At 31.9% G+C, this 25540-nt stretch overlaps 1 protein-coding gene across 2 annotated transcripts in view; it reads left to right on the forward strand.

Annotated features, from left to right (window-relative positions):
- The first annotated feature begins 296 nt into the window (after positions 1-296).
- The window catches only part of LOC143919404 (ATP-binding cassette sub-family G member 1), a 42450-nt gene continuing 17206 nt past the window's right edge, over positions 297-25540 (forward strand). Inside the window, exons 1-2 of one of the 2 annotated variants that reach the window (XM_077441712.1) lie at positions 297-438; positions 15147-15377. In XM_077441712.1, coding sequence (XP_077297838.1) covers positions 15323-15377 — 55 coding nt within the window. In that variant the 5' untranslated portion in view covers positions 297-438; positions 15147-15322. Of the gene's footprint in view, positions 439-8354; positions 8486-15146; positions 15378-25540 lie in introns of those variants that run through there. The other variant, XM_077441713.1, reaches the window with a different exon arrangement.

Here is a 25540-nt window from a genome sequence, read left to right on the forward strand (position 1 = left end):
ATGTATATAAAGGCCACAGCGCATAAATCTTTTGTAAAATTTAAATAATAAAAAAAATTCCTAGAAGCAAATTAAAAAATACGATTTTGGATGTTATATAAGAGAGGGGGGGGGGGGATTAAAATTGAAAATAAATGTCCCAGTTTGGATGTCAATAAATCTGGCAGCCCTACTCTCTGGACATTTCAAATTTCAGTTGTTATCATTATTTAATTATTGGGTAGGTTGAAGTGGCGAGTTGTAAACTTCCACCGGTCTCCGAGTCAGCTGGTAGCTCGCCTTAAGCTCAATAGTTTACTGTGTCATCAGCCTCCGTACAGGCAGGCCGCGGTGTGGAGCGAGCTTTGCGGTGTATGGCCGTACAACGACCCTCTTGAGTCGCATCCACGATTCGATTCGAATCGCACGCGTCTTCGCGCCAATTGGTCCACTGAAAAGGTACGCGCTTTCATCGTCCAATCGGATCGGAGAAAACAAAATAAAAATAATTATAAAATTTACATTTGAATTTGTACGTCCGCTTTTCGGCTATTGCGATGAAATAAAACAAGTGAAAATAAACTTTTTATTTTCTATGAAAGTCTTTCATACTATCTAACATTTGCAAAAAACGATTAATCGAAAGTTTTTTTAACTTTACTTAGAAATTTCATAAAATTTACTGAATTTCATAAAATTTATTTTTCTTTTTCGGTTCTATCGTTCGAAATGAACTGTGCCGAATATGCATTTGTTAATTTTAATTGTTTAAAAGATACTTATATATATACATATGTACTGTATAATCTGATTGGGAAATACGAGCGTGTATAAATATGAATAGCTGTGGCTTCCTTCAGTGTGACTTTGCAAAAAAATAAACGTTACATTTTATGTGCAATTTTAAAAAAATAGAAGTTTCCGGAAATCACATCTTGAGATCATTTCATCAAATTATTACTAAAGATTTAATGATATAACTAGTGGCCTGCGTGCTCACGCTTTTGCAATTTGAATTAATAATTTAAAATTTAATTAATTATTTTGAAAAAAAATTGTATTTTTAATTTATTCTTTTGTTAATGTCGGCCGATCATTTAAACGAAGTGACATGTAAACATGAAAACCCACAACTTATGCCGCGTCTCTTTCCATGATATACGATTCTAAGGGCAGAAACAGAGACGGGGTATGCTAGCGACTTTCACACGCACTTAACACGCACGTGGACACGCATTAGACGATTATTATATACGATGAAACGAACTTGAACGACCATTGCGTATGGAATATGTTATGCGGCACGCCATTTAGCTTTAAGAAGTGCAATCATCAAAAATCTACTGATGCCATAAAGCGAATACTTTTCCATATTTTCCTATCTTTCAATAATATACTTTATCTAAGACTATGTAAGCACCAAAACACACGTCGATATTAATAATTCAAAGTGACAAAAATCAAATACGAGATTTACTTGTTTTAACATGACCATCACTAGGCATGTTTTTCCGTTCTATTTCACTTTAAAGACTGTTCGTATAATAATTTTCACGTCATGTCAGTGAAATAAAATTTGTGTCACTGTCGTATATTGAACTTGCCCGCAATCGGCATTAATTAATCCTTTGCTAAAATTTCCCGTCGATTACGATTACAATTTGATAAAAGTGTTATGGCATTTATATTTTCTATATATGTATGTATGTACTACATTTTTGATCAATGTATGAATATTGTACAATATAAGTATAGCATTTTCCATTATTATAACTTATCGACATACATGTGCCGCATTATATGTAGTATTATTCTTAAATGAAGATAGTAATAGTAGCATTTTCTTTAATATATTTTTTTTCAATTTTCCCAGAATTTTTTCAATTTATCAATTTTAACAATACAGTTATAGCAATGTTTTTATTGCAGATGCTAAATAGTACAAATAAAATCATAAATAACATTTCTATATTATTATATACAACTAGTGTTTTGCCCGTTGATTTCAACGGGTGGCTTCGGAGGGGAATTAATACACGAATTAAAATAAAGTTATATGTTATATATAAATATAGTGTAAGGTAATTTATAGGTAGAGGTAGGATAGTCACAGTGCTATCCATTGTTCGGCAAACCTTTAACAATGCATTTACAACCTTTGAACAATACACGGCCCCCTCAGGCTCCGGTGACTATTTATAGGCACGCACGTGTATTACATAATGCGCCTTTCGCCCGCGTCCAAATGACGAATGAATGTATATGTGTGTGTCTTCATGGATGTGTTTATGTGTATACGCTCCCGCACAGCGCATCTGACGTTGACGTCACCTATTCCAACGCTCGCTTGGTGTTCAGATGCTCAGGTCCCCGCTTCCCCCGCGTCTCCTCGACATGATCGCTCTATATCCCTATAGCGGATACTTAAAATGGTAATTGGATTATTAGTCACAAAGACAATTTTTGCCATTAAGATCGCGAATACGCAATATTTGGCACTCAAGTTCTCGTTAGTATGATGGACTTTTCGGCTGCCAGATGTTCCGTTATAGAGATTTTAGTGACTTTGTGACCAGTGCATTGTGACCAGTGCATTGTGACCAGTAATCACCGAACCACTTAAAATGCACCCATTGGTCAGAATGTATCGTCGTTGCTCTAATTGGTCAAACGTTTTAGTCCACGGGGACCACTTCACGCTGATTGGTTATGCGCCTCGTTCGCGTGTTTTTATTTCATTAAATAGCTCTAGGCGCAACATATACTACTGGTATTCTAAAATTTGTTTTTTTGAAATTTCCATACTTGTCGATGCACCGCACATTCCCACAAACATACATCGCGTTTTTATATATGTTATTTTGCCTCTATATATCATATTTTTTGATCATTCATATTTATTTATTTACATAATGATAATTGTAAGGTCCAAAGTAAGTACTTTTGTACGACATATGTATTTAATCAATGATGAATGATCGATCGACGAAGTGTCTAAAAATTATTTTATTTCAATTGAGCGTAATTGTGAATTAATCTATTTTTACCTTGAACTACATATTTTTGCACTAGCATCGATCGAATACAGCGCTTAGTGTATTAATTACATTACGTATCATAGACATATTAATGTATGCAAAACTATTAATTGATTCTATTGCGGCTGTGTGACTGATTTTTTACATATTTATGAAAACTATTGAAGCACGTGTGTATTTTTGTGATAGAGGGGGGGGGGGCAGGGGTATTTATATATGATTGCATATAATACAACATAAATAAGTTTATTATATTGAAACACGAATATAATAAAACTATTTAATTTATTTGTGCGTAAATCCTATCGATTTATGTCGACATGTCTGTGAATGAATAAAAAATACATATTAATTATTACGATATACACTACAATGCCTGTGCGTAAATGTACATTTGTATGATGGTATCTTTAATGCTTTTATGTTTAGACAGATTACTATTGTCCATAAATTAGATAGTGTCAGTACGTAGTGATAATAATATTTAAGTAGGAAATATTATCATAATCATTAATCGTTCTTTTATTCTTAAATAATATACAACAATTGTATGTATTTATAAATAAAAATTAATCACATTTAGAAGAAAACAGTCATCAGCAAAAAAAAAGTTATTTTTTAAAAGGATGCAGTATGTTAAAATCACCGAAAATTTCCCTCGGGATACGCAGAATACGAAACACAACACTCATCGGATTTTTCTGTTGAATTTTGCATTTGTAAACGTACAATATATCTCATGAATAATGTATTGATCGTGATATACGGTCACATCACAATTACATTACAATTAGTCATTGATTTTATGTCGATTCAATAATATACTTGTAATAATGGATTAGTGCTATCGCAATATTAAATGAACGTATTTGAATGATTAACTATTATTTCTAAAATATAGATTTATCTTTGTCGACAGGCTATAGTGAATCTAAGTCCTTCTCATGGCTAATCGTTGCAATTATAATGTATATAGGTATAATAATTTAATTATTTTAATAGTTAATATATAAGTTATAAGAAAAAGTGGACAGTGATTGATATACTGAGATAAAATCAATCAATATTTCAAGGTCGAATTTTCTCACGATCTTCATCTCACACTTCATCACGATATTCCGAATTGATAAAGCTTTGTCATTTTTACATATACTATTATTATTATTATATATGCATATAAAAACGGACGCGATGTTTTATGTATGTTTGTATGTATGTGTGTGCAAGTGCATCGACAAGTATGGAGATTTCAGAAAAACAAATTTTAGAATACCAAGAGTATACGTTTTGCATAGGGATGTGGCTTGACGATCGATCTTGTTGAGGAGACGCGGGGAAGCGGAGAAGTGGGGGGGTGTGGAGCGTCTGAAATGTGCTCCTGATATTGAGTGTCAGATGCATGGGAGCGTATACACACATATCCACGAAGACACACATTCGTTCATCATTTCGACCGGCGAGTGTTTATTTAGCGCTCAACTTTTAATACTAATAGGCGCGAGCGCCTATAAATTACCTTACACATATAACTTAATTTAAATTCATGTATCAATTCCTTTCCGAAGCCACCCGTTGAAATCAACGGACACAACACTAGTTCATATACATATATACATATATAATATTATGTGTATGTAGATAATTTAAAGATTGGTTCTAATTTCTGAAACTTATTTATGAACTTGCTTAACTTTCTATTATTCGTTGAGTAAATAGCAATTTACTCGCCATTTATGATTATTCTTATATGTAATAGACTACTATTTCGGAATTCATGTAAAGGTTGCTGACCATTTAATTTGTTACCTTATGGAAAGTTCTCTGGTACAAGTTTTACTAATAAGTTACTACAAAGAACTTTAGTTCTAAAAAATATAAATATTTTTTTTATGATTGATGAATTTCTACAGCAGTGCTACCAAATTTGACATTAGAATCCATTTTAAAAATTTAACAAAAGATAAATTGGACATCGTTTTTGAGTTTTATTTTTTCAACAACGTATGCACGTTGCGCCGTAGAAGAATTTATTTCCAAAATCTGTTTGCTTTTCCAATTTTTTCCAAAATTCGTATAATTGTACATTTTTATTCTAAAAATCATTATTAACTCTATAGAATTTTGTTCTTTATTCCGGAGATGCGAACCAAGAAGTTTTTTTCTCCATTACTTTTTACACCACATTCAGTTATTCTATAGAAATTTTTAAACACTAAGCTAATGGAATGTTATCTATTATCTTAAAAATGTAACATTTTCAGTGCTTTTTTAAAATATGATCTTCATTTAACACTACAAATAATAATAATAAATAAAAATAATAATACATAATTCATAACTGGTTTTCGGCGGTCCATGAATTCTTTTGGCACCTAAAAAAGGGTCGCTATAGTCAATTTCATAGATTTCCCTGATTTTTTGCTTTCTTGCTTTGAACACTAATGGAATGGTCTATAGTTATTTGCAAAAGAAACTACGACTAGCCGCTCTTTATTCATAACATCTCACATTTTTGCTGCGATATTTAGCAGGTGTTTCAAAGCCATCTATTTTTTTACTAGTTTTAGATTTGGTTCGTTAAAATATGTAGTACGGTTTTTGTTTCGGTTCGTTAACATTTTTGTAGTCCAATAGTTTGTGTAGCTGCCTTCAAACTTAATTATCATCTGTAATTTATTTTACCATAGTTTTACTTATTTAATAAGAAAAAACACTGACAGTCCAAACCTCCAGAACACGTCGCATTTCTCTAGAAGCCAATAAGTCGAATTTTCTGATTTATAAAATGCTGCAAATTCGTCCATATGCATACCATGTCCCTACAATTGTTAACCTGAAAAATACTTACAATATTATGTATAATGTTTAATCATAGATATCAAATGGGTTGCCAGTAACAAAAATCAAATTTGACAAAAATAAATTCCGACCCTAACAACCTAATATTAAATGAATATGGCCAACCCTAACTTAACCTAACCTAACCTAACCTAACCTTACCCTTAAATAAAAAAAAGTGTTGGCTGCTAAGATATTACGATGTGTGGACCATGAGGAGAGTGGGAATGGACATTTATCAAAAATTATAATTTCACTTATAGGGGCTAAATTTAAAAATTACTTCTTCAATTAAAATGACAATTTAAGAATTCCATTCACTGCCCAATACACAAATTTGGCAGCTAATTTGCCCATTTGATGAATAAAGCAATGGGCTTGCACTTTTCATGAATTCGACAATTTTTGTCAATTTCAAGCAATAGGCAAGTTCACGGATTCGATATAACATATGCATACCTATATAAATAAATAAAGATAAAATTGATAATTCTTACAACATCCGTATTGCACATATTATTAAAGCCGTTTTTAATGTCATAGAAGTGATCTATACAGCCTTCAACTTCAGGTCATCCCCAATTACTACAGCCTGAAAGACTCTTTCGTCAGTTGTCCAACTAGATTGCAATAAATCAACTGCTATTTTTTTAAATCCACAATGTATGTACATGTATAATAACAATTTATTATTATGGTTCAATAGTTCAAACATATTATGAATTAAACACATACATATATCAAAGATGAGAATTCTGCACGTTCCTGTTATTATACATAGTACATATATCATGTTAATTCTACAATCACGAGTGTGCCCTAGCCTTTATTCGCGTAATTACGTCATCCACCCTCGATCAAACAATATTCACATTTCCGTATGAAATGCGTGTTCACGCATAATGAATAATGTATAATATTATTTTTGTTCGTTCGTTTGTATGTAAATAGATCACTCGTACCTAATGTTATGGCAAATACTTCAACACCCGTTTCGAGTGTGTAATTAATTTTTACGATGAATTGGTGTGTAGTTATTTTTATATTTTTTTCATTCTATGTACATATTATGTATTTTTTAATACTTTGTCATATTACGAAGGTCACATCCGGGTATAAAGTGGCATAACATCCGCGCTAAAGTGAGACACTCTGTACATTTGAGTCACAAGTCAATTTATTCGCCCTAAAGTCACCCGAACAATGGTCTTGAGGTGCATTGCATTTTTGCAAAGTGACGATTCATCATAATAAGCTTTACTTTTGAATATGTGTAAAATATGTATATATGTACATACATACATACGTGAATAATTTCGCTTGCATGTTGCATGTGTATCAGAAAGGACAAACGAGGTTATAAATTAAAATTTTACCCAGAATTACATATGTACATATTATGTATTGAAGTTTTCAAAGTAAAGCCAGGTTAATAACCTGTTGTCTATATGTGAAAAAAATTTTCAAATGATAAAACATCATGCTTACAATACAATGCCTAAACATGTGATAGATCTGACTCAAACTATCAGCTGATTCATGAGATGCATACTCTCAAAAATTAATTGTTTATTGAACATAATATATTGAAGTGGCAAGTAGACATGTATATATGTATAATAGTTCTTAAACAGTGGTATTTGACTTTTGGCACTTTGCTTTATCAGCCATGATTAGGGATTGCATTACTGGTTTACCGCCTTACCAATTTACCGGTAATTATCTAAGATTTCGCCATCGGTAATTACCGTTATGCAGGCATATTATTGCATTAAAATAGATACATGAAAATGGCGTATTGTGGATTAAGTCTGCAATTTGTTTATTTTCGGTATGAAATGTCCAACGTGACTAAATTTTAATCGAGATGAATACGTGGTATGCCAAGCATTAGGCAAACTCAACAATTCAATTATTTGTTGTTGTAGGTCTTGAAGTTTTTTATAGTGGTAACATTACGAGCCTTCTGTCAATTTGACAGTTCTCTTGTAGCACCACTGATGAAGTGGCTACACTGACGCATGCTTAGAAGTGGCAACACAGACCAACCAAGTCGTAAAAATGCCATCAGATTCTTGTTTCAATTATGATAATTAATTATAATGAATGGACTTTATGTACATATTTATATGACACTGTTCATTTTTAATTTCGGTTCAATCTAGGCTAACGTTTTTAGGAAAAGTAGCCAAATACAGCTAATCCACGTGTATTTTCTGTTTCATTTACACATTTAAACCGGTAAACCGGTAATTGGAGAAATTATTTAAATTGCAATCCCGAAATTATATTGTTTGCGGCTAAAATTATATTGTTTTGTAATGTACATATTTGCATATATATATATAGTCACAAAAATGTACTTAAGTGTACATATGATTCAGGGTGAACCAAGGTGAATCTTGTTTATGTTTATTACTCACGGACTTGTTTTCAAATTCATGCAAATTGATTAAAATACGCTTAATTGATTTTATTTGTGTTGTATTGGATTCTTACACAGTAGTGTAAAATGCGTAGTACATCAAAGACGTTCGCATTAAAATTTGTTACACGAATTTCATTGTATTGTATTTTATATACAGTACACATGTCATCTGATCAAATATTGATCGAAATATAAAAAAAACGTAAGCATAAAGCATATAGCTGTATATATTTTTTACCATTTGAAAAGTTTATTGAATTCGATTCATATTGGGTTAAACTGGGTTGACACGATGGTAGTAGCTTGGACATGTAACTTGGACGGTACTCGCAGCGTGGCAACAAGCGATCCAATCGTTTTTGAACGTTTTAAGGTCTGTTCATACCTATCCAGCACGACCCGTAACCTATAGGTGTCCTGCAAGTGCGGATAGTATTCTTTGGTACATTATATGGACGTATTCATACTCCATTCGCGCATGCGCATTTACGCATTCATGCGCGTCCATATAGAATGTACTAAAGAATACTGTCCGTACTTGCAGGATACTTGCAGGATTCGGGTCGTGCTGAATAGGTATGAACAGACCTTTAGATGTTAGACGTTTCTCGTCCAAGCTACTTGGTCCAAGTAGCTTGTGTCAACTCGGTATTAGGTTAGGTTTCGCGTGCCACCTGAAATTACGTATCGCTCATGCCACATTGTGTATTTATATATGAATATATGTACCTCATGTCTTTGCAAAAGCCAAACTTTAGATTTAAATTCCTCGTTCTTGGACCCAAAGCACTTGATATTCAATACAATCCATGTGGTGCTCACTGTAAATGGAATATTATATTTTTATTTATGTTTATTATTATTTTTTGTCTCATTATACAACTTTCTTTTTATATTTTATTCTGTATGTGTGCCTATTTAAATAAAATAAAATAAAATAAAAATAAAAAACAAGCATAGATATATGTATGATATGTACGTTCCAAGATTTCAGGTAACTTTGGAGTAAGCAAACTTTAGATCTCGATTTAGATTTGCTATGAAGCTCTATAATACGTGATTTCTATCTTTCATAGCTGACCAATAAAAATTGCAAATTTTTCTTCCAAGTTAACCGAATCGTACCATTGCTTATTCTGTCAATTGTAATGATAAATGTACCCATGAAGTCGTGCGTGTGCATAATGCGTGAATCCTTTCTATTGCAAGAAGTATGCCCAATGAAGATTTCCTTTTTGCAAAATACATTATTGTCACATGCATTGTACACATGGACTATAAAATTACTTAGCATAACTAATAATATTACCAAACGAAAGATCCATCATTATAACTTTAAAAACACTCCAGAGGGAGAGTTCTCAGATGTAAACGCATTCTGATTCTGATGAAACGATAGCTTATGATGAAAGATTATTTTTTTTGGTTCTAAAAGTGTCAATGCCAAATTTCGTGCGAATCAAATTATATATTTACATGCATACATGTCAAACCCATGTGAGTGCTGAGATGTTTACTTTCACGTGTCAAAATGATCAGTCTATTATCAATAATTATCGAATAGATTATTTTTTTCAAATGTCAAACGTATTTTCACAATGTCAATTGAATAATATATAAAAATTTGCAAACTGGTTTCATATTTTGTAACCCTAATTTCCCAACGTCACACAATGTAAATATTTTAACATTGGCTCTTACAGAAACATATACATATAGTAAACATTATACGGGATAAATTTAATATATAATTAATTATGTAAATCAAGGTTAGATTTCATACATTAACATTCAATTCACGATATTGTTATAATCACATATGTATCTTTGCTGAGAGGCATTGAAAAAAAATTTCGGTTGTGACCAACCCATGACTTTATCTATGTATTTGAGGAATATTAGAAGGTCACAAAACAATATTCGATATTGAACCGTACAGACACATTCACACATACCGGCAGCAAATTACCGGGTACAAATTGAGCGCAAATTTATGGAAACTTCTACAAAGTTCTACTTCCGGTTTTCGGATTTTGTTCAAAAATTTTTTATTACTTAAAATCAATATCAGTATTATACACATTAAATTTCAAGAAAATAAAAATAATTTAAAAGGTCAAAATAAAATAATGAAATATTTAAAAAAAAAAATACTACATACTTTCGGTTTACAAATTCTGACCAAAACCTTATCAGCTCTAAGTTAGTACATATAAATTTTCAACTTGATACGTTTAGGGGTGTGGACAGAATAGTGACCACAACATTTTTGACCTTTCTAAGAGGATAAAATCCCACTTCCAGCTTATAAAATTTTGTGTTTTTTTTTTATTTCATCACATTGATACAAGAATAATATTTGAATTTTTTCACGAAGAGCACACTTGTTTAAGGGGTCAAAAAAATAGTGGAAGAAAAATCTAACAAGAGTAAACTGCCACTTCCGGTTGATAGATACTTACCAAATTTTATACATAATTTAGTATTACGCTTAAACTTCAAGATATGAAATTTCAGTTCAATAAACCAAAAGGTTTCTGGGAAAAACATAAAATACCTCGATTCTCTAGAGTAAAAGTACTACTTCCGGTTCAGGTAAAAATATTAAAAAAATATAAGGTTAAAAAATTATAATTTTATTGCACGTAAAAAATTTTCAGTCCGATTCAGTTAGTGGTTCGGGAGATAATTTAATTCAAAAACTTAAAAAAAGAGGACACTTACATAAAAGGACAGGTACCATTTCCGCTCATTTTAAAAATTTAAAAAAAATTTACGTCGTAGTGATAAGACTTTCAGTAACCGATACCAAGTTTCAGTTCGATAGGACTAACGGTGTTTGAAAAATTCCCAAAATACACAGACACACACACACACACATTTTTTCTAGATCATGAAAACGTGATCAGTAATCGATTCTGAGTTCGAATCAGTCAAAATCTCCAGTTCGAATTTTCGCATGATCACGAAACTTCATCTATTGTTACTATGCCCATAAATAAAGTAAAAATAAAAAGTTAATATGTTACAGATTTTGACGCATTTTGAATAATAAAATGTTAAAGTAAACTTATAATGTTGATACATTTAAGTCCGGTTCTGGAAATAAATCTAGTCCTTGATTTATAACCGCAATTTACTATCTCTATATACATACATATGTACATATGTATGTACATAAAAGTATAAAAAAAAGTAAGAAAATAAAATTTAAAACCACTTATATTTATCATTAATTCACACATTTTTTTTTTCATAAAAAATGTACATATTTCTAGACGTGATGCAAAAAATAAACAGCCTCCGTATACAAATATGTAAGATATGCATACGTATGTATATAAGGACCGTGGCAAATTGCATTTTAAAATGGTAATTAGTGTGTATGCGCTAAAAAGGATTTTAGGAACCTCCCATCTTTTTTTTTCGCGGTACAAAATAAAACTTTAAACCAAAATATTTGATTTTAAAGTTTGTATACACATTTACTGCGCCGTTACACATTTTTTAAAGCATTTTTTTTTAATATAAATTAATATTGAATTCTGTCATCAGTTCTAACGGTGCTATGGTGCCATTACGGGTCTAATAGTGCCATAGTGCCATTAACCCAAGGCGATACCTATGGCCAAGTTTGTAAATATATGAATTTATATATTATATCAATTTATAATATAACTATTATAAATTTGAAATATTATTCAAATAAGGTTAGGTTGCCAGTTTGTTTGGAACCGTTTCAACAATGAAATCAGATAAATTGGCAAACTATGATAGGAAACGATCGACCTGTAGTTAGATGTACCTATCCAAGGTCTGGTCAGCAGCATCGGAACAGGGATTGAACCCATCACACTTTAGTTGATTATACGCTAACCACTGAGCTATATTTGTGGTAGTAGATTTTTCTAATAGAAGTGAGTACTCACCCAATAATGTGTTCTCATTCAGAGACAATTTTGAATTCGGAAGGCCTTTCCAGTTTACTTTTACTTTTCTTTATTTTTTACCTAAGTAAAACTTTCAACAATTGCATTCCACAAATTTTCATTTCCAGTAGTGTTTTTTTAATATTTGAGCATTTTATTTATCCATCTGTCTTACTAGATATTTTCACTTCCGACATGATTATCAGCTAAGTGTTTTTTGATTCGATAACTACATACATACATATATGTGTTAGTTCAAGAATTTCTACAAAGTGAGTGAATTGATCGCAATCTTTTAATAAAAAACAATAACATTGATAATTTTTCACAGAAAATTTATTTGAAGTGTGATTATTACATAAAATTTTCACCTGCGACACATTAAAAAACTCATTTGTGACTCATTTCAAATAATTTTGAAAGTCATTCTGGGATTTTAAAAGATCAAATAAAAACAAGCTTCATATAGTGTTTTGGTTACTTGAACCAAATTTTTGGATATTTGAATCAAATTTTGGGTTATTTGAACCAAATTTTTGGTCATAACGGAAAAGAAGGTCCTTCCTTATGTTATATTGTTTGAAAATTTGAATAACATTTAACAAAAATAAACATGATTTTTTTATTTCAAACGGGATTCCGGAAACCCACTAATACCAATAGAATGTCACCACTGACTATAACGTGAGGGGAAAATGAGATAATGAGAATTTAAGCCTTCAAATTTCTTAAAAAATTTTCAACTTTCATTTTCAATTTGTTAATTTTATTTTAATTCACGTTTTTTAAATTCAGTTTACGTTTTTAAACGTATATCAATTCAGTTTAAATAAAAAATGAGAAAAACCATACATGTTGACAGAATGTTTAATTTTTATTTAATCAAAGTTAACTGGATTGCAGATATATTTCATGACCGCAAATATTTTAAAAATATATACATACATACATATGTAAATATATATGTACATACATACATATATGCTGACCTTAAATAAATTACGGATCATTTCATTTGAGTGATACACCATTAAGGTAGGTTTTCAAGGTTTCGCATTAGCAATGTCGACAAAGGGCATTGCACCTCTCACTCTTATTAAAATACCGTATACCGGCTCGCTGAGTAAAAGTAATTTAAAGTCAGGAAATTGCTCACTTTGAGACCGTGATGTTCATTTTTATAGTTTTCGTTTTCAATTATTATATATGAGAGCTGTCTATTTTTAAATGAAACGGTAAATTGTATACATCGCGTCCTTGGAGCGCAAAGTTGATAACCCCGCAAAATCTCATTTTTCAGGGCAATGTTCTATACATATATTGCAATAAAACTGAAAATAAAATAAATCATAATTTTTCATAATTCATTCTAAGTCTCTATCAATTTTATATGGGTTTCTTTAATTTTTAATTCATATCAATATTTTTTAATAAAATTTCAACAGTTGATCTTGGAAAATAATCGATACATCATTAAGGCTCTGAAAATGTTTGTATCGAATTGTGGACTAATAACACTTGCGATAGTACATACATATAAAACTTACTAAATGACTAAAATATAATATATGTACGTCGAAAGTTGGCTTAAAAAACACAAAGGCAAAAACAGATAAACTAGACACGTTTTCGCAAGCACTAGAATTCCGCTGTGAAGTCGCCATAAGGGGATTACCGGGTCGAGTCAGTCAGAGTGCACGCGTACGTGCAGATGTCACACCTGATCCATCATTGTCAAAATTATAAAATAGGGAGAAACGCAACTGGAAGACATTTTTTACAAACAAACTATTATAAAAAAAGCTCTGCGTAACGTTGATCACTAGTCACCGGACCTAGAAGGTGCCGCGTATTGTTCAAAGGTTGTAAATGCATTGTTTAAGGTTTGCCGAACCTTTTTTACAAAGGATTTACAACAATGGAACAATGGATAGCACTGTGACTATCCACCTCTATTGATCACAATTTGTTTGTGCCCCAATAGAATGCTAGTGAGCAATGGCGGATTTATTAATTATTTTATTTTATTAATAGAAAAATCAACAGACAACGGGATGTACATAGATATGTATAAAAAACAAATATTATAGGTTATTAACAGCAATCTAATACGACACCATTTAATTTAAATCATTTTCTGAAAACAAAAAGTTCATATTTGCACTTATTTATAGCAGAAATTTTAGCATCCTTACCTTGTACTTGGTGTACACATAACGTTTTGTTTTTATTATTTTTTCAAAATATCGCAGACGATAATTAAAGTCACAGTCAGACGTTTATGCGCGCACGTACGCATTTCCGACGATGCTTTAAGCACGGTTAAGCTCAGTCACTAAACTAGGGTAGGGGTTAAGTTTGAAATGACCCTATTTTTGTAAAGCCTCGCCTCGGGCCCTTTGCGAAGTTTATAAATCCACCTGTGCAAGCCAGATGGGTTGATAATAAGAAAAATATGTGAATGTTACTCGTAACAGAGAAGAATGGAAGCAGATGCAGAACGGTTGTAAATGATGATAATGAAAGCTGTAGAAGGTCAAATTAACACCACCTACTTAAAAATTATATTTTCCGTATTGAATTCCAAGAAGTTCAAATCAGTTCTAGTATAGTGAATGTCACACAGTAATTAGTCAAAAACTGTCGGAAAGCACCTAATGAAGGTCACCGATGTAGACTCATTTACATTCACATTACTATTTACAACTGCTTAAATTTAATTGATTGGTTTTTAAAAATCTTATTGTTTCGTAAATAATCGATAAATGTCGCTCGTTGTTTTGTTTTCAAATAAATGAGACCGCGTGTGAATAAACTGTTCTGTCACGTTATTATCGCATCATCGAGTAAAATGTCAAGTTCAATTTGATACGTAAGCATTTCGTAACGCTCTTATTTTTATTATAATCACCGCTCACATTTATTTTGTTTCAGATTTCTGGTGGAGTGACAAAGAGAGAGTCTTTCGTCGAGAAGAGGAAAGTGTCCGAATATGAGATGAAATTTAGTGTTTTGTGAAAAAAATAAAATAAAAAAAAGTTCAATCGAAATAACAAATTGCGCTTGTGTTTTCTGACCTCGTCTAGTGAAAGTGCTAACGAATTTCAAACATGAATTTGGAGTTCAACAACTTGACCTACACAGTGGTCAATCACAGAATTCGAGGTAAGAAAGATCATTATGTATGTATGTGTATATACATATGTATATATATATTACAGTGAAATTGTTATTGTCAGTGAAATTATAGTTTCACTGGTGAGATTATAATTTCACTGAGTCAAGCAGTGAGTGTGTATGTAATAATAGAATTACGAATTCACGTCTAAATATCAGTGAATTTGTAATTCACGTCTTACTACCAACCCTAACTTAACCTAACCTAACCTAATCTTAAAAAAATAAGTGTTGGCTGCTAAGATATTATGATGTGTTGTATATAATGAATTTTTATATTATGATAAAATGAACATCCCTGCTGGCAGCTAAATAATAATGTCTTGCTTATAGAAATTAAGTATTTAGTTAAAAGTAATTTCATACAAAAATAGTCTCAACGACGGGTATACCAGGTACTATTTATTGCCGCTAATTTTAATTAAAAGATGCAAGAACAATATCAATTTCTTGACTGGTATTTATCCTTTATTAGTCTATTAAAATATAAACTACGCTCGATGATGGCCCGCGCGGCAACCACTGAAGTACGGTGATGTAGCATCACGAGCACTCGTTCCATCACCAGTGGAGCCGAAAAGCTAGCATATTTATTTACATTCTAATTCTGGTATCCGATTTGCAAGGCATCTTTGCACGGGAGGCAATTTGCATATTTATTTCACGACACTGCCTGAACTTCAGCCATCGCTGAATAGCGTCAAGACATCAGATGTCTTCTATATATGTATATTTTATCTAAAAAATATATCAGAAAAATGATATATAATGTTTGAAAACATCATATTTCAAGATCTATGGTGTTGTATTATACGGGAAGGATATCGATTACAGTAAACTTTGTGGCAATATATCGGAACGAACGGCAAAAAGGGCAATTTTATAATTTGAAATGCAAGTTTACTATTTTCTAGAGACTTTTCGCCATTTTTTGGCGACGACTCGCAAGTGGGTCGCACTGTTAGATTGCAAATGCAGTAAGTTATCCCGTTATTCGAGATGCGGTTAGAATGCCTATTGCAGTGTATAGTGAAGTTTTCCGCTAAAATAATTGCATTATTGCTAAAAATTGCGCGGGGACCAAGGCGTATTTTTTTTACTTTTTCGAAAAATATCACCCGAAATACATTTTTTTAAGAACTTCATGATTTATATACTTTTTATGTTTATTGAAATTTCTCCATGGTTTCGCAAAATATTTGAAAATGTATTACAAAACACAAATTCACCGTTTCCTATTAAAATTTGCTGAGTTAACCTGACTTAACAATTGTAGAAACAGTTCAACACATTTTTTTTTTTATTTCTGCTTTCTATTTTACCCACTCAAACGGCAACCGAAAATCATTGAATGAATTGAACCTTCCCTGAGAATTAACAAACAGAAAAACCATCATGACTTAATTTTGAGCGAACATAAAGAAAAAAGGTACAATGACAAGTTAGTTAGAATCATTCAATTTACAAAGACTCACCCCCACTCCAAGGAAATGATGCGCAAAACCAAAGTTTAATACAAAATTCAAACGTGCGCATCTTTTCCGTGGAACGGAAACCGGCCTTCATAATATTGAAATCAATTTTGAACAAAATATTGATTTTAAAAATTAATTAAATTTGACATATTTAAAAAATCATCACTTCTATCAAGATTTAAACCTGGTACATTCCGATTACAAGTAGAACTCCTCTAGTTGAAGACAAAACTTTATATTACTGTCGGCGCATTTTTATTGCATTAAAATTTTCTCAAAGTGCAAAAACTTATGTTCGTTTTTGCAATGTCAGAAGCAATCGTGCACTAAAACCAGACCCATTAAATGGTTTTCGCTCCATCGAAAACCATTGAATAGGTAAATAATAACTGTCAACTTTCAAATATTAATTGAATTCGTGGTCAATGGATATTCAACATCTCGAATTGAATAATCATTACAACACAAGCGGAAAAAAAAACAGTGCATGTAATGATAGTATGCAATTCGGTCATAGAGAGTTGGGCAATGTTGACAAAAACCCGACTTGTACGATGATTTGTGTTGCATCTGATCGGCTATATGTATTTTACATAACGTTTGTAACATGTTACATACATGTTCGTGCCCTTTTTTTTTGTATTTCACTATAATTGTTCTGTGATCGTATTTGTTGGTAATTTTTATCTTAAGGTTAGAGATCACATAATCTGACAAAATTTTGACATTCCATATTCATTATTCTGGTCAATGCTGTGTCGATATCGTGTTCTTATTTGTTTTAAAAAAATGACACAATTTCAAAACGTGATAGCACGTGCACTTCGATTATTTGGAAATGGAATATGTGTATCACTCGTTCAATAGGAATAGAATATTGATAAAAACAATCAGTTGTTTGTTTATAATAATACTTTATAGTTTGTTTATATTAATACGTTTTATGCCCGTTGAAATTTCAACAGGTGGTTTCGGAAACAAATTGATACATGATTAAAAATAAATTTAAAATACGTATAGTAATAATTAATCGGAAGCGGAACTAAAACAAAAATCGGGATTCGGAACTGAAACAGGGATCGGTATCCAAATATGAAAGGAATCCAAAACCGGAAAGGAAAAAGGAATCAGGATCTAGAACTGAAAAAGAAATCGGGATCCGGAATTGAAACAGTAATCGGGATCCGGAACTGAAACACCTCGGCCACCGCCCCCCCCCCCCCGTGCCCTTGCGGCCGCCGCCACCCCTAGACGGATACCACCCTTAGGCAGTCGCCCTGGGGCTATCGTCCCGAGGCTACTGCAAATCGAAATCGAAACGGGTGGTTTCGGAAAGGAATTGATACACTAATTAGAAATTACGAATTACGAAGTGGTACCCCCCCCCCTACTTCTCATGCTGAAATCAAACATCAAACCAAATACGAAATTAAAATCGAAATCGATTCACTCGATCCGGGACAGCCACCGACTGCTGAATATACGTGACTACGCACCGAATACTCGGCTGTGATTGGTTCCCCATACTTTCTGTACGATTATTGAATATTAATGTTAATCGGGACCGTGGTGTAATGGTCAGCATACATTGCTCTGGGCGCGAGAGGGTATGTTCGACACCGCGTTCTGGAATTAATTTTATTTTCAAATATCGTTAAAATATAAATTAAATTCAATAATTTCAATTAAAAATACATATTTAATTGTTTTATATGAAAACAAAAAAAATGGATCAAAGTCTCGCTAAATAAAATTATTATAATTACGTATTTTTACATGAAGAGAATGAAATTTCAATTAATGTTTAAAAAAAAGGCGAATTGAAGAATCGGTTTTGTCGTGGTGTTTGATACCGTTAAGCTCAGTTTAGATCTATATGAGGCTATTTTGAGATCACGGGTTCGACACCGCCGCAAGTCTCGACGAAATGAATTTATACAAAGTTTAGGCTTTTTATCGATTCATTATGTTCGGGTAACGTTAGGACACACACACACACACAGATTAGCGTTTTTATATATACATATATAATAATATATGGATAAAATATAATCGAAAAAGTAATAATATTTACTTATACATACATATATATGTAGTTTGATTCATGTTGTAACTCAAAAATCTGACTAAATAAATCCCAGGTCTATGTTTATTTTTTCTTAGTACTTTTTTAGGGTCATTTAACTTTTATTATATCGATTAATCAATCCAGATTTTTTTCTCCCTAAAGGAAAGCCAGAAAAGATTGTTTATTCTTTTTTTTGGAACTTGTTCATTGTGATTCATTACTACATGTATAATACATTAAATTAAATTACTTAGTTGTTTCTTGAGGAAAATCAAATCTGTTCAACAAAGATCCCAAATCAATCTTGTTATATTTTTTAATATGATACATACTAAATTGTTTTATATGAATACATTATACATATATCTACACATTATCTATATTAGTCATAAACAAGTTCAAAGTTTTATTATTGAATAGTCTTTCATTGTCAAAAAAAATGTTTTGGATTTTTATTTAACAATAACGCATAATAATCAATCGATATATGTACATATATGTAAAATATATTATAATATAGGATATTAATTTCAATATTATTATATTATTGTTAAATTACATTGCGTTAATTAATCATACTAGTGGTTTTACCCGGCTTCGCTCGGTATTTTTAATATAAACCGCTTTTAATTATTACGAAATTATGTTCACAATACATCTTATATCAATTTAAATAGCTACTGATCTACTGATCATTTTCTATTTTAATGTTAATGTACAGTATAATAGAAAAAAGAGTTCAAAAACCTATTTACAATTCTTATATAAGCCGCTTAAACATGGCTAATCTAATAGTAAAAATTAATTTGTTTTTTTATTAAATTTATTTGAATCGAAAAAAATAAAATTCAACGATATCAATATCGTCATCATAGAAACTTTGATTTGTTCGATAACGTCACAGATTCTACGAACCACAACTAACAAAAGTACAAACATACATACATTTATTTATTTATTTGGAAAATTTACAGTTTATTAAGTTACATAGATTGATAGTAAAAAAATATAATTATGTTAAGTAAACCATTAATAATTTTCACATATAGGTAAAAAAAAGAAAAGCTCAAACATTTAAAATAAGAAACAAAAATGATAATAGAGTAAGATAGTTAAAGAAAACAAAAAGAAAAAAAAAATAGAAATAACAGTATAATAAAAATATCAAAATAATAAGAATAATAATATGATAAAAATTATGAAATAATAAAAAAAAATATAATATATAACAAAAAACAAAAAGACAAAATAAATACATCAAAATAAAAATTCATAATCACAATCGTAAATTTTCAATAAAACTAATCATCGAAAAACAAATTTGCAATAATTACTCTAGCTTGTATAGCATTAATATTAAATAAGTCAAACATAGAAATTGTTAAAATTAGTGTGTTGACGGTGGAGCTTGCACGCCAGATGAATGAGCTTCTTCCATAATTAGAAAAAGTATTAGGTATGTAAAGGAGCTCATTACATCTAGTCATTCTATTTGGTACACGCAATGATAGTCTGCTCAATAATTGAGGACAGTCGATCGAGCCGTTAAGGATGTTCAAAATTGTTGAGATGTCAGCTATCTCCCTTCTTTTGACAAGAGGAAGTAGATGCTGACACCTACAAGCATCTTCATAGGAAGTATAGGTTAATCCAAAACGGCTACTGATGTACCTCAAAAATCTCTTCTGAATGCGCTCCAATCTGTCTCTTGCACCAGAGTACTCTGGGTTCCAAACTTGGGATGCAAACTCAACAATACTTCTTACGTATGCACAATATAGTATTTTGTATGATTTTATAGAAGTAAAGCATTTGGAGGACCGGATGACGAACCCGAGGGCCTTCGATAAAATACATACATATAAAATACATACAAACAAAAACTCGAACAATACAAAAAAGTTTTTAAATTATTATAGCATATTTTAAAAAATTATCAACTGAAAGAGGTAATTTAATGCATGCAATTAATTTCGTAAAAAATAAAAGTGTGATTTTTTTATTTACTTAAATTCTTAAATAAAATCATTATTTTATATAAATTATTTTAAATTTTAATTTACTTTATATTAAAAATTTGTTTAGTTAATTTTATAATAAATCCTGGCCGCCGAAGTCTGATAATGACCATCCGCTTTCTAATAATCACTACATTTTCGTAAAAGTTACTGACCGTTTATTGAAAAAGGTGGCCATTTAATTTTTTACCTATTTTGATATTGTCCATTAAGAAAGGTTTTATTCCAACCCCGGTAACTGTAGGAATGCACTTCCCAGCTGGAAGCTACGAGGACTAGTAAAAATAGCACGTGCCGCGTGCCTCTCTGTGCGTTCTCACCCTTAGAGTATAGAGCCCGTTGAAACTCAACATGTGATTTTGGTAAAAGTATCTGAGGATTGTCCAGCAAGGTGAAGACAATCGAGTTACTGGCAGACAGATATTCTATGATATTATTAACTTTATAAATATCGATTAAACATATACTTACATATATTATATAATTATTTTTATCAAAGTGACTCGCTTATAAGGTCACTAGGCAAGCGATTGTTTTGTATTACATAGTAAAAGCAAAACTTGCAAGCATAGACAAATTTAAATTACATGATAATATTCTTAAGAAATTATCAAGTCTATTTTATTATGAATATCGATAAATCAAAGCAAACATTCCTGTGTTGCTATGTTTGCATAAACAACAATCTACTTTAATACTACATACACGCAATATTGCTAATAAACCTTTTCTATACAATTAAAACTATAGTTTAAAATTTGATGCTGATTAAATAAAATTTGCACGTTTTTTATAAACCTACTAGTGTTGCTACCCGGCTTCGCTCGGTTCCACTTTTGACGATCTCTTCCGTTTTAACACGGACAAAATAAAAGTAACTTGAATTGGAAATGCAGTCTTATAGTGAGAACCATGAAAGAAATCTTCATTTGTTTTTTATTAAATTTATTTGAATGGAAAAAAAAATTATTTAACGACCAACCAATCACAAACGTCTTTGACCAATTCAGCCAATTAGAAACGACTTTGACAACAGCCAATCAGAAATGAATTAGGGCGAAAACACACTGAGTGGTATGGAACGTCATGTCCTTGACTCCCCGATATGACAGTGTGTGTTCCCCAATTCGAATTCAGGTGTAGTTGTACGTGCAGAATGTTTTTCCTACATTTCTTCAAACATGGAATTCATCGTTTTCGATCACTGTCAAGCAAGGATAAAGACAAAGATAAAATATCACCGAAAACACTCCAGGGGGGTGATTTTTGGGACTGTGTACCATGTATATGGGCTAGGGGTGCTGCATTTTTCGCATGTTTTAACCCTTTGCGTGCTGACTTCTTTTCTGTTGAAAGCCCACCACGCTGAAAATTTCGCCAACATTTCCAACTAGAATTATTTAGAGATCCAATAGAAAACAGGTATACAAATTGAAGCTACTCCAAACAAACCCTAGATCACTATCCTAGATACATAACTACATCTGAGGATTTCAATTTTTGTAAAGGTGTGATTAGACTCTCTAATATATGTATGTATGTATCTTGCAACAATATGAAATAAACAAAAGAAGTCTATTAATGAACGTATTTTTCCAAAACTAGTTCCATCTTCTTCGTTGTTGTTTAAATGTAATGCTCATAGCCTAAATGCCAAGACACAATCTAAAATACTCGTTAGTAATAAATAGTTGGGGAATTCCATCGGGAAATTCTGATATGGTTATAAATACAGAAATCCCGGTGTAAACCAGTCTTTATAAATGTTGACAAATTAATGATACGGACTGCACGACCCATGTTCAATGAATTGTTTTTCAATTCTACCTGGGAAGGCTAAGCGGGTAGTATTCTTGTTTACTTTGTACATGCTCAAAATACAATGCCTATCGGCGTTTTTCAGGCCCATGAGCTTGTTGGCAAAACGCCGATCGGCGTTGGTCAGCATCCAAAGGGTCAAAGTATCTATAAAAAAAAACGTACCATATACCATCCAGTGTGTTTTCACCCTTACAGACGACGTTTCGTTTTTTATATAAGATTGTCAAATAATATATATTTACTTACATATATGTAGTTTGAATGACTTGAATAAATCGTGTTCATTTTTTAAAAGTTGAATATTGGATCGTTTTTTTTTTTTGACGTGTCCAAATTATAATCAGTATATTATTTATTACTGGTATAGCAAATGTCAAAAGTAGAACTACACAAAGTAATTACGAAAATCCCCTTCCTTAGAACAGTTGCTCCTCTTTGATTACCAATAAGTCTGTCTACTTACAGGAAAAAAATTATCTGTGATAATTTTTTTTTTTTTTCAAAATTACACAATAAATTTAAAGCATTTCACATTCTGTTGCGTCTCGACAAAATAGGTTTTGTATTTTTCTCATTTTTTTTTAGAATTTACGTATACAATCAATCTAATAGGCGCTTGATTTAAATAATGATGATAAGTATAATGAAGAATTTATTAAAACCGCTAAAATATTAATGACATTAATATTTTAGCATTTTAGAATCTTTGAGCAGAGAAGATTTGACAGCGCTAACTGTACAAGTAGCACTGAAATTATTAATTAGAAATTTAAAAAAGATCAATAGTCAAATAAAAAATGAAATGAGCAAAAGAAGAAGCAAGCTAGAGTATAATTCGATTATGTTGAATCCGCATGATGCAAATTACTCTTTAGTTATTGAGAAAGTTTTCTTCGTTTCCTCTATAGGACCCAGATTTAGATTGTTTACAGAAGACAAATCATATAATTAGATACGATTAGTTGCAATAGACAACACTACACATGTACCCCAACATCATCGAATCATTGAACACGATCATTCGAGTGCAGCCAATGCAGTGGCGCAACACTGCTAGAGTTGCACCCGTTTTTGACGCAACTCGAGGACCGGATTTTCCAAAGGGTACCCACATTAGACACTTTCAAATGTAACCGTTTAGGATAACCTCCACTTTATCAAGCAAGTGCAAAATTTGCACAAGTATACTAATAAGTAGCGTGAGTGTCGTGCAGATGCTGCTGCCATACTCGCGATAGTGTCGCAAGCAGTTTCCGTTGCAACATTCCGTTCACAAGGTATGCAAGCGGTTGTGAATGAATTTAGCTTTTGGATTTGGTATGTGTGGATTCCTGGAGATGGGTGTTTGAAGGTTCGAACTTATAATGAAGCATTCCACTAAAGTACAAGATGAGCTTTTTTGAAATGGCATATCGCGTTCTCAGATCTATGATTTGGCTCAATTGAATTACTATACATACAGGCAGATTCGCTCCTGTTATCATATTCTATCAAAGTACACTTTTCAACCTTTTTAAATAAACTTCCTTATGCATGGTAGAGTACATTCAACTTATACCACTGAATATGCTACGAAACATTCCACCAGCCCTCTTCTACGACGTTGATCTATGTAGAGTAGAATACAAGGAAATGGCCTAAAACTCCTCTCCCCTTCTTAAAAATTACCTCACAAACCTAGCGTACTTCTAAATATGTAAGCTTTAGTTTTATAATCCGTAATGTAATATACAAAATTGTTCTTTTTGTAATACTTTTTCGTGGTCGTGAAGAAAGATTTCCAGATCGGGGTGAAAGACGCAGTGAGTAGTAGTGAGTATCAATATGTATATATTAAATAGTAGCAGTGATAAAAGTATATAACTTAAGTAGTAGTAGTAGTGATAGAACTTTATAGCTATATAATTATATAAGGCGAAAACAAGCCGAGAAGCACGCAGCACGTGCTCTTTTTAGATTTGCACATGTAAAATAAACGCTAGCATGCATAATCTATACTATGGCATCCAGGCTTAAATCTTTGTATTAACATAGGTTTGACAGTGATCGATAACGGTGATTTCCATATTTGAAGAAATGTAGGAATGTTGAAACTTGTCAAAAAAAAACCAATGCAGATTTTCCACAGCGGGATGCCAAGAACGTGCTAGTGCCATTCAATTAAGTATGTTTTCACCCTTATTGTTCACATTTCGGGCAGCCAGATTCTAATCAACGGGGTAATCCATAAACTAAAGGTATACTCAACGCAGTGAGATCTATAGGTCGTTGAATCCTGCTCGCTGATTGGACGATTAATGCCGGTCACCCATTGGCCAACAAGCACTCACCATCCAATCACGTAACAATACGATATACGAAAATTACAAGTTTCATTTCGAATCACATATCAATTATTTTCTAGAACCACTCATTGAAATATTATCGGTCAAAATACATAATAAAAGCTAAACTACACGATTAACAATTAAGTGTGAGGCTATGCACGCTCAATGTGAGCACTTGTTTTTTGAGATTTATGGGGATGAAGAGGTGTGCGGGGATAGTGATGTGGGGAAAACGGGAAAAGGGAGTGAAAAAATAGACCAAAGAAGAAACCGAAACAACACTTTTCTTTTTTACTTAAAGTTTTAAGCATTTTCCGCACTCAATAAAGTTGTCTTCTATACAAAGTATAAGGGCCCTATGACATGGTCGAGTTGTTTGGGTCACCATTATGTGAGTTGGGACCGATTCGACCATGTTAGTGGTGACAACTTTACTTCCTTC

The sequence above is a fragment of the Arctopsyche grandis genome, chromosome 11 (assembly GCF_051622035.1).
Source record: "Arctopsyche grandis isolate Sample6627 chromosome 11, ASM5162203v2, whole genome shotgun sequence".
Classification (NCBI taxonomy): Eukaryota; Metazoa; Arthropoda; class Insecta; order Trichoptera; family Hydropsychidae; genus Arctopsyche; species Arctopsyche grandis.